General features: G+C 38.3%; 1 protein-coding gene across 3 annotated transcripts in view; it reads right to left on the bottom strand.

Moving 5' to 3' along the window:
* Window positions 1-413: 413 nt before the first annotated feature.
* The window catches only part of LOC140737297 (xenotropic and polytropic retrovirus receptor 1 homolog), a 479522-nt gene continuing 469455 nt past the window's right edge, over window positions 414-10480 (bottom strand). For all 3 annotated transcript variants that reach the window (XM_073063697.1, XM_073063698.1, XM_073063699.1), the window contains one exon: window positions 414-9729. In XM_073063697.1, the coding sequence (XP_072919798.1) occupies window positions 9669-9729 (61 nt within the window). In that variant the 3' untranslated portion in view covers window positions 414-9668. The remainder of the gene's footprint in view (window positions 9730-10480) is intronic.

Raw genomic sequence — 10480 nt, 5'->3', positions numbered from 1 at the left:
TGATGTCAAACCAACTTATTTGCATCAGTGGTTGTCCATGTTTGATTGCTTAGTAGATCTTGGAGAGTAACAGTTTATTATTCTTCATGGTGAGCATGGGCAGTGATTTGAAGCACTAAAGTCCAATAGAGGAAGAGCAAGAGGAACTGTGGCAGATAAGAGGTGTAACCTTGCATAGGTTTGCTTTTGTTGCTCAGGCAACTGTTGTTATTAATGCCAATGCAGAAAAAGTGGTGATGGGAAATGGTTGAGCAATTCACCCTTCTTACAGAAGTGTTAGTACATTCAGAACTAGTAACTAAGCAATGCAAGTACCAAAGCAATGTTAAAGTTGGATACCTTTTAAATAAGGTATACAGTGTTAAGCAAAATCATGTCAACTTGCAATTTTCACAAAGAAACACAGACGGGAGTAAAGTAAAAGAAAATGGAGTTGTATATTTCAAATGTTCCCCATGAAAAGAAAAACAAAGTTGTTTATTAAACTAAATGCCAAGACTGTGGCGTACACAGAAATAACTTGAGATTGCCAGGCACCATCAGAATACAGAGCAGAAAAACCAGTCACCATTTTACAAACACTTCCATTAAAGGGAGATGGAGAATAGGTATCCTTCTCCAAGATCAACACTTAAACCACAGAAATCTATTTAGCATCTACCTTCCACATATATCAATTATCACAATGTACATCGTCCACAGGGCACGCCACAGACTACAAAGACTGCATTGCAAGCTTTGCTATTACATTATGGAATTGCAAGCAACTAGTCAGCAACAGTGAGAGGAGCAAGAAAAGAGGGCACCAACATAAGACTAATTACATTCCACATTCACTTCATTTAATTAACAGGACTTAAAAGCATCATACTACCAATGTACTGCAGGCAGATAAAAGCTACTGTACATTTCAAACGTGAAATAGTGTCCTTTCAAAATGGGACAAAATATCCAAGGATACAAATATACGTACATATAGATATAAAACACTATAAAGGACTGTCGTGTTGGTGTTTTCATATATGTTCATAATGTGGGCTGTGAACTTTGGTCTGTGGAAGCCAAGCTGTTCCAGAATATGGTGACCCTACAACCTAGCAAAGGGCTACAAAAGTAGGAATTACAATGCTACTTTTTAAATATGTTGCCTTAACATGAACATATTATACCTGTCTGCTCAGGGAAACTGATCTAGATCTGAAATGATATAAGAAAATCATTAATAGAATTAATATACACCATCCCCTTCCTGGTATACCAGTTTTGAGAGTTGTTCCTTCAATTTTATTGGAGTTTTTATTACTCTGATTAAGATGCAACTAGCTGTCATAATATAAAATTGAAAAAAAGTTCAGCTTGACAATTAAAGGGTGATGATTCTTAAATGTTGTTACTGATTTTTGTTTAAAGTAAAATAAGGTTTAGTGAATGAACATAAACATGAAGGATATCATTTAATGCTCAGTTCCTCCCTCCAGTTAAGAATTTCAGCAGAGTACAATCACATATAATTGTCTGTGCATTATTAGTGTATTAGGAGATGGAAGCTCCAGAAAGGAGCAATAAAATTCTGGTGTGACTACGTAATGTGTCATGCGCAAGATAGCCTTGAAGAGAACTCTCTTCATATAGAACTCCATACCCTTTGATACAGCATGCACAGGAATTCAACCATCAGTTGGATTATCATGTGAGCCCACAGATGAATAGGACAGGTTGAGTATTTGCAGTGTGAAGGGAACAGCAGTGACCAACTATGATCAGCAGCATGATCAGCCCTGGGAGAAATCTGTGTGATACATGAGCATGTGAGCAGTATCATAAAAGGTTTAGGGCTGCTCCAGAGTTGTATAAAATCCAGAAATGGTAGCAAATAGATGTTTGGAGAGAATCTTTTACAGTTTCAGGATATTCTAAAACTGTTTACATCCAATGAAGTAACTTCGGAATGTCATCACACTTGTAACATACAGAGGAACTAATTCTGTTGGACACTGATAGAAACTTAGACCATTAGTGTTTGTATTTTTAAAGCAATAAGGTCCTTAAAAATAAACTAACCCAACTGAGTGAAACTGATTAGTTTGGATTCCATGGTCCAAATGATTTAAGAGCAAAACAAAGCAGCAGATGCTGAAAATCCAGAATAAAAACAGAAAATGCTGCATATTTGCAATTGGTGACAGGACTTGTCGAAAGAGAGAGAGAGATTTAATATTTCAGGTTGATGAATAGCTGATGAAAGGTCATCAGCCTGAAACAACTTTGTTACTTGCTCTCTCCACCTGACCTGCTGTGTACTTCCAGCATTCTTGTTTTTCATTCATTGTTCTAACCCTTGAGCAATTTTATTTTGGCATTGACTAAATATCACAATTATTTAATTTCTTTTTTATCTGTTCAAATTTAAACAATATTAAAATAACATTTAAATGAGAGCCCAAAGCCTTATCACTTAGCTCAAAAAATTGTGTTCAATTTCTACCGATTCTTAGGATTGCGTGCAAGGACTGACTAATCCTAGCAATGACCAAAGCCAGCAGCGCAATACAAATGAACTGTGTGATGGTGCCACAGTTTGGTTTGTTGGCTTTTGATGTACCATCAGAGTGGCACTATGGAAAGCTCCAATTTGATGAGCCAGGTCTGCAGATTTCCTCTAGGATCATATTTCTTTGAACTAAACTCTAGCACCATGGTGATTCTCATTGTGAATCTTGCAAACTAATAGAAAATATAGTAAATAACTCAAAATAAATTCATTGAACAAGTGGAGCTATTCTGACCCAGAATGTGCCAGTTATATTTTAAGGATAGCAGTCTGAGAACATATCTTCTTACAAGAAGTTGAACCTGGTTTGTCACAAGCAAGCTGATAGGTACAAGAACAACTCCCATTGATGGTCTTCTGGTATATCTCCTAGACTACTTGTCTTTTGACCTGAGCACTGCAATAAAGTCCAGGTGGTGCAGTGTATTTGCTGAGACAACTACAGAGTTATTTGTGTTGCAGGCAATGTGGGAATGGCAGGAGAATATGAGGGGAAGTGCCCAATACATACAGTAAGTCAAGGATCCTTGAGAAGTACACCTGGTTTATAAAAAGGGGAATGTGTGAACAAAAGAGGGGTGTATGGAATTTTAGAGCACAGTGTCAGTGGCCATTGATTTGTCTCTTGTAGAAATCAGGTCTCTTTCCATCCTAATTAACTACTAGGTTGTAAGTTACCAAATATTAAAACTGATTTCAGCCTCATTGGTGAAGTAGAAGTGAGCCCTGACACTCTACCTCTCCTACCACCTTGCAGGCTAACAATGAACTCCTGGTAATGCAGTGGTGGATTTCAGCACTGAAGAAGGCTGCCTCCATCTTCCCTCAGTTCTCTGTGTGCTCAACTTTGTATACAATGATTGTATATCTACAGCTTGCATGTTCTACAGACACCAAATAAAACAACAATTCATTATCCTGCTCATCCTATGCTCTAAATAGACAGTGCACTTTACACAGACATGGAGTAAAATAAAGCACAAGTGCCCCATCAAGTTAGAGTACCTTTGAGCAGACGTAACAGCCCAATCTCAATGCAGTTTTGATGCAATTAAATACTTTCTGTGTGGTTAAAGACAGATTAGAGAGGAATATAATCATTGAAAGACACTGTACTGGTCTGTTGTAAGAGCAGAACTTGGCCTCTCTGATCCTGATGCTAGAGAAATCCCACTGATGTGAAAAATCCAGCTTTTTCCCTGGATGACTGCATCAGCATTAGAGCTACAGTATTAAAGACCAGAAGTAAAAGACTGGTGTCCTAATAACTGTCCCAGCTGGAGTACTAGGACTGGTGAAGGCGTTATTACCAGAGGTCTCCTGTTGGACATACCTTTTATATTAATCTGCTCTAATATAAAAGTATTTCCTTCATCACATAATACTGCAGCTTTACATTGCCATCAAATGAGAGGGACAGGTGGTCTTTTTGGCTCAGTGTACTCATCAGCTTTGCCATTAGTCCATTCTTTCCCACTGCATCACAACTATTCCAAAGTCTGTTTTCATAGAGCCGTTGATAAACAAGGACCTGGGTAAGAACTATTTCCTACAAAGTCTTTATTAATTAAGGTGCCAAGAAAATTATAAGAAGGTTAATTGATGAGTTGCATTGTTTAATTAGAAACACATTTCCTTAAAAACTCTGAAGGCAACTTACAGCAACATTGGTCCACCTGCCTGATGCTGAGCATCCTGAAGGCCAAGACATTAAAGTCCAAAGCTCCGCAGCTTGATTCTATCGCTACTTTACGAATTATGGTCAGATTGGAAATTAAACTCTGAATTGCAAGGGAGTGTGGAGTGGGAGCATTGTTGCACAGTTTCCATGCAGAGGAGCAAGAAGAAAGGCCACCACAGCTTTCTCTCCCTCACCTCTGAAAGGCTGGGTCAATAAGATGAGTTAACGGTCAGGGCAGAGCCTATGGTTCAACACGATGAATGTGTGCTTGCTAGATGGGCTTGTTGGGGCCTCCTTGATACACCTTCTGAAAGCAAGTCTGAGTCAACAGTACATGCCAAGAATCAGGCAAGTGAATTAATAAATGGATTATCATTAACTGCGAGCAAACAGGCCACTGAGCCAATAAAAAAAATCTGTGCTTGATCCCGGAATTTGAAGCCTTCTGGTTACAATTATGATAGCTATTCCCCAAGACATCGGTCAATTTGACATTGGGTGACAGGACCAGCTAACTGTGCAGGGAGTTGAGACTACCATTGATTTTTGAGTGTTTGGTGCCATGCTATTCTTGCTGGAGCCAGCACTGTCATTTTGAAGTGCAAAAATACACACAGCATAATGTCGTACCAGATAGATACTGACAAAAAACTTATCTTTGGGAACAGAATGCAACCTCCAACAGGGGGCAAAGAAACCACAGCTCAGTTTATTCTGCTTTCTCAAATTAATAATGACTGCCTTCTATTTAATTATCTATTAAAATGAAACAATAACTAAAAATGATTATTATTTTGTGGAGTTATATTTTGGGTCACGTGTTTGAAGAAGTTAGTATCTTGTTAATTTAATACAGTGTGAGTGCTCACTAAATTTATTGTAATGGAATAGCATCAAATTTAATGTATGACATTGACCTTCTTCCCAAAGTGATGTGCTATTGGACTGTCGGGATGTTGAATAATCCCAACTGTGGACACTTAAGTGGTCTATATACCTCTGCAACTCATTTCATTTTCTGTAATCATCCACTGTTGATGGACTCCTATCTTGAAAGTGCACTTTGCATTCCCAAGCATCACGAGTTCCTGAATGGGATGGTTGGGACAACCTTGTTGCAAGTGGCTGTGCACTCTGAGATAGGTCAAGCCAGTCATCCATTGCACACTTTGTGATGTTTCAGTTGAAAGGACCTACATCAGCATTAAAGCTCAGATCAACTCCTCAAATGGGTGGGCTACATTGTCCATGTGCCTGACATCAGATTGCTGAAACAAACAGAATGCTTGGTGCTGTTTGTGGGAAGAGGTTTGCAGAAACTTCATGGGTGTTCTCAAAGTTTATAACATCATCACTAATTCATGGGAATCCTTCATATGTGACTCCTAAAAAGGCAACTGCAGCACCCAAGCAGGTATATGGACTTTCAAGATACTATAACAAAAGCATGTGGTATGCACTCTCTCACAAACAACCCATCTGTCTGCTCCATCAAACATCCTGACCCCTGGGCAGAGCTCACAGATCCATACACAGGATTCAATCAGCTCAGAATGCAGAGAGCTGTGTGGAAGGAAGTTAACCCCTGCTCCAGTGATGCCTAAGGAGCAGCAAGGTACACTAGAATCATGTTTGTTAAGGCAACTTTAGGTTTTTACTTGAAGAGCCCCATTGTCCAGTAGTGAAGGCATCTGGTTACTTTCACATTGTCATTAGTAGGAAGAACCAAGAAATTGTGGACAGAACACAGGAAAAATAACAAGTGTTTTAAACCTTCCGGAAATCAGATAAATGTGCTGAGGCATCTTTTACCCCCAATTGCCTTCACCATTTCCAGACTATTCTTTTCCAGCTGGTTGGGAATACATTAACTGTGATGACTGGGAGTCTTGGACTCAAGAACAATGATCTGTTCCCTAACCAAAGAAATGCAGGCTGTCAAAAACACTGCAAGTCAAAGGAACCATTGAATATCTATGAAATTTAGCACAACTTTCATAAACTATCATTGCTGGCGCATCAAGACAATATGAAAACCCAAAGTAGTGTACTCTTCAGAGCAGATCAGTCTCTGGTTAGAGAGTTCCTTATATCTGCAGTGCCAAAACAACAGTAATATTAATATTATTGTATTTGATTCTGTATTTTGATTCATAATGATACTTTTTGTCTTTCCTAGCTTTTTTCTACATAAGGCACAGATCTAGTTCAAACAGATTCAGTCACTGTATAAATGTGCCTTTGTCTACAATGAAATTAGAGATTTGCTTGAAGGAGAATCTTATTGAAAGCTTCCAAAAATCCAGTCACCCTGTTTATGTAATTGTCAGAAAGATGTTTTGGATCTCCAAACCTCTTTCGCATACAGCTTTCCTGTCTCTGTGAAGAATTAGCAAAATAAATGTTCATGCTCACTCAAAAATCAGTATTAGTGCAATACTAGTACAGGTTGTGTCTGATTTATAATGGTCTACTAATGCTATATGCAGGATTTGCCTTTTCATCTGGTCCACAAGGTTTGATTTTTTTTCTGCCAGAGGTGGGAAGAGGAGGAAGGTGGATCTTTGAAAATCAAATTCAGAATAAAACATAACCAATGTTTTGTCACTTTTGAGTCAGTTATTCATTCTGCATTACAATTATATTTAGCAAAATCACAATGATAAAGAATTATGCAAGAAAAAGAAATATGGGATTCTGGGATGACTTGACATTCATAACCAGATTGTGAAAATGGTTTGAACCAAGTTGCTTTCAAACAAGGACAGATAATGGATGAATATCAATAAAACAGTGGATGCCAGAAATCTGAAATGAAAATAGAAAAAGCAGGAAACACTCAGCAGGTCAGGTAGCATTAGTGGGAAGGACAAAGGCCTGAAGGTTAACTCTTTCTCTTTCCACAGATGCTGCCTGACCTGCTGGGTATTTACTGTTATTATATCAAATAATGGATATTCAGTGCTAATAGTAACACTGAACTGATTCTTGGTACTTGCTTCATTCACACTCAAGTTGCAAGTGCAATGTGGTTCTAATACCAATTACTCAGCACACCACCATGGGCAACTCATTTCCCCGTGTATTTTCGCACATTATAGGCAGGAAAATAAAGCTCCTTTATATCTCTGTCCTCTCCATTTTTTATTAAAACTTAGATTCCTATCCCAATCTAAACTCCCTGTGTTGTTAAACAATAGAAAACTTGGCTCACCAATGAGGGAACATGTCTAATGTGATCACTACCTAACTCTGCCTTGTGTTCAAATAGATGCAGCCACAATGGGGACCAACTCCATTAAGAAAAAGCTTGCATTGGAAGTGCTCCAGTAACATGAAAGGAGCAGAAGAGATTGCCTAGGCTTGTACTGTAAAACTGCTTTAAACTCATTTCCCAAGGCATCAAACTCCAAGGTTTACATTGGGCCTATTTACTCCTTATTCCTTTGTAGGTGCCAAAATGTAATTGAATTTTCCATACACTTTATTAAAAGAAGGCAATAGGAATGTGAAATTCTGTACAAAAGTTAGCTACTTTTGCAAAATGAAATATGGGTGAATGTTGTGACATGTGCTGGAGAATGAAATTTGGAAAACTTTTATTTTGCCATTATTCTGTCTATGAATAATTCATTAATAAAATGCTTCAACTTCCAGCTCCAAGTGTATGTGCTAGGCTATGCTGTTTTGGAAGGCAGTCCTGTGTCCAAGTGAGCCAAACCCAGTGCTCCCTTTGCATTAGTAGCTTCCTCCATTCCACAACAACAGCTTGCATTTTCAGCATACTGTAAATTACTCCTTAACCAGGCTGGATCAGCAAACATGTTGAGTGCTCTGACACAGAGCAAAACCTGATGGAGGTCCAAGATCAGGCACACTCTTACCTTGATCTCCTTGCATGCCAATGATCTTGTCCTTTGTTATAATGGAGCCCACTTAAGACTATGTCAGAAGAAAGTTATTTTTACATGGTAATTTCTGAATATCCCAATTCAGCTAAATCAACTATATTAAAAACAGAAACCTCTGTTAAAATCAAGTAGATGGAATGAATTCAGAACATGACATGAACCATCATTGAGCACTACACAACCTCTTCATTGTGAACTTTTGCTGTGGCACACATTATTAATGAATTCTAAACCTGAAATATACAGCAATGTTTGGCACAGATTATAAATAGGACAACTATCCCTTTAAAATAAAACACCACATTAAAATCTCTAGCATTGGCCAACTGAACTAGATCTTAAGGTGGCTCCACTGAAGTATACAACTATGGGGATGTGTAATCACTTACATTGTCGTCAGCCTATGTTACTGGAGTAATTTGATGTGAAGTTCTGTAGTATGGAGACGAAGGACAGCTTTATGAAAGACAGCACTGACCGTTCCAGGGAAATGTTCCTCATGCAAGTCAACATTCACATTGCTACAAACAGGCTGGGTTAATAGCAGCTTTTAGGAGTGGCACAAGCAATTGAAAAAAAAATCCAAATCCTATCAATAATGGATTACATCCATGCACTGAGAGAAACCATTACTTGATATTCAACCTTTGGTAAAAACAGAAATATTACTAGTGCTGAACTTGTGAAAATTTAAAGCAAATGTTTTTTGGGATATGTAAGCTTGATTGATAGAAAATTCTGAAATGAATAATTTCCTTTAAAATCTCCTGTTGTCACTGGCTTTAGATATGACTTATAAATAACGCAAGCACATTTTGTGGCATCTGTGAAGTTATTTTTGCCAGCCTGTTGTGGATATCTTGCAGCATTTGGAATGTAGCCTGGTGATCTGTGTTGGATGCAGGACTCTGCACTTGATAGCTCTGTGGGATCTGCCGCCTAGAAAACTTTGAAGTGCTCTTAATAAAGATGTTTTGCTTCCTTGCAACAGGAAATCTGATCACTGACCGAAACACAAAAAAAAGTTCAACGAACATTGAGACTAAATTCTGCATCAACGTACAGGGCAGAAATTTCTCTCATAAATAATATGAACATTTCTGATAGGAACAGAACAAATGCATATCAAAATTATTTTTAAACACCATAACTTCACGTAGGAAGTACAATTAATTGCACTTTCCCTGCAAGTGCAACCAGGGCCATGAGCTGGTTAGAAAGATTTGAAGAACCCAGCTAAAACCAGCCCTAGCTATATGGAGCCTGAGAGAGAGAAAATAATACAAGAAAAAAAAAAAAAATTGGTACTTTTCAGCTCTGAGTCTTTTCCATTTGATTTGATCCATGTGGATATGTTCTGTCTGTTGTAAAATTGTTCTTTACAACCTTCTTGAGTCGGTTTAAATATATTAAAACAAAGGAAGAAAAATGGAATTGAGTCTGTTGCCACATGTGCTGGCAGATTGTGTTCAGTGCCCGGTAGAACTGGAACGTGTGAAGGACGGTGCACGCTCACTGCTGATTTTCATGTGTATGCTTCATCATCTGTGTCTTCAATTAACACGGCTGCATCACGGGGTTTCACTCTGTGGGTTAGAAAGTGGTAAACGTAAGAATTAAGACATGAACTCACAATACAAACCAAATCACTTACCTGCACCCAAGCTAACCTGCATTAAGCTGCTGCAGCTGCCCTTTTACAGCCCTTAGTCCTGGATTCTCTCATGTCTACACCTTTGATACTTTTCACACCAGGAGTAGTGTACCAAAGGTTCTAAAGGCTTCACATAAATTCTCTGTTGTTCTTCAGGTGATACCAGAATTTTACTTGTATCTTTTACAGCTTTCAGGTCACTCTTACAGCTGTCTTGTTCTGCTTTGACCCGTAGTAGCCTCTATCTTAAAACTTAACTATGGATAGCACCAAAGACTGAACCTGTACTGGTTCTCACCCAATAATATGAGGTGTTTGTGTTTGAACTGCAGTAGTAACAGGCTATTTGCCTTTATAACTGTTTCCTGCACCTTGTGTTAGCTTTCAATGATTAGTGTTAAAGAACACTCAGATTCTTAACAACTCCCACTTCATCACATAAATAACTGCAAAAAAGCTTTCTGTTTTTCATAACAATGTAGATAACCACATCTATTGAATTAATACTGTGTCTGCCATGTGATTGCCCTCCCACTCAACTTGTCTAGATTGTCTTCTTTGCATCCTCCTCACAACCATTATACCATAGTATCCTGCGTTGTTACTTCCTTCATCTGGATTATTGGTACACATTATGAATAACTGGGAATCAAGCATTGATTCCTGTGGCATTCCTCTAGTCA

The sequence above is a fragment of the Hemitrygon akajei genome, chromosome 12, assembly GCF_048418815.1.
Source record: "Hemitrygon akajei chromosome 12, sHemAka1.3, whole genome shotgun sequence".
In the NCBI taxonomy this organism is placed as follows: domain Eukaryota; kingdom Metazoa; phylum Chordata; class Chondrichthyes; order Myliobatiformes; family Dasyatidae; genus Hemitrygon; species Hemitrygon akajei.
The sequence above is the reverse complement of the archived record's forward strand: the minus strand, read 5'-3'. Positions and strand labels throughout refer to the sequence as shown.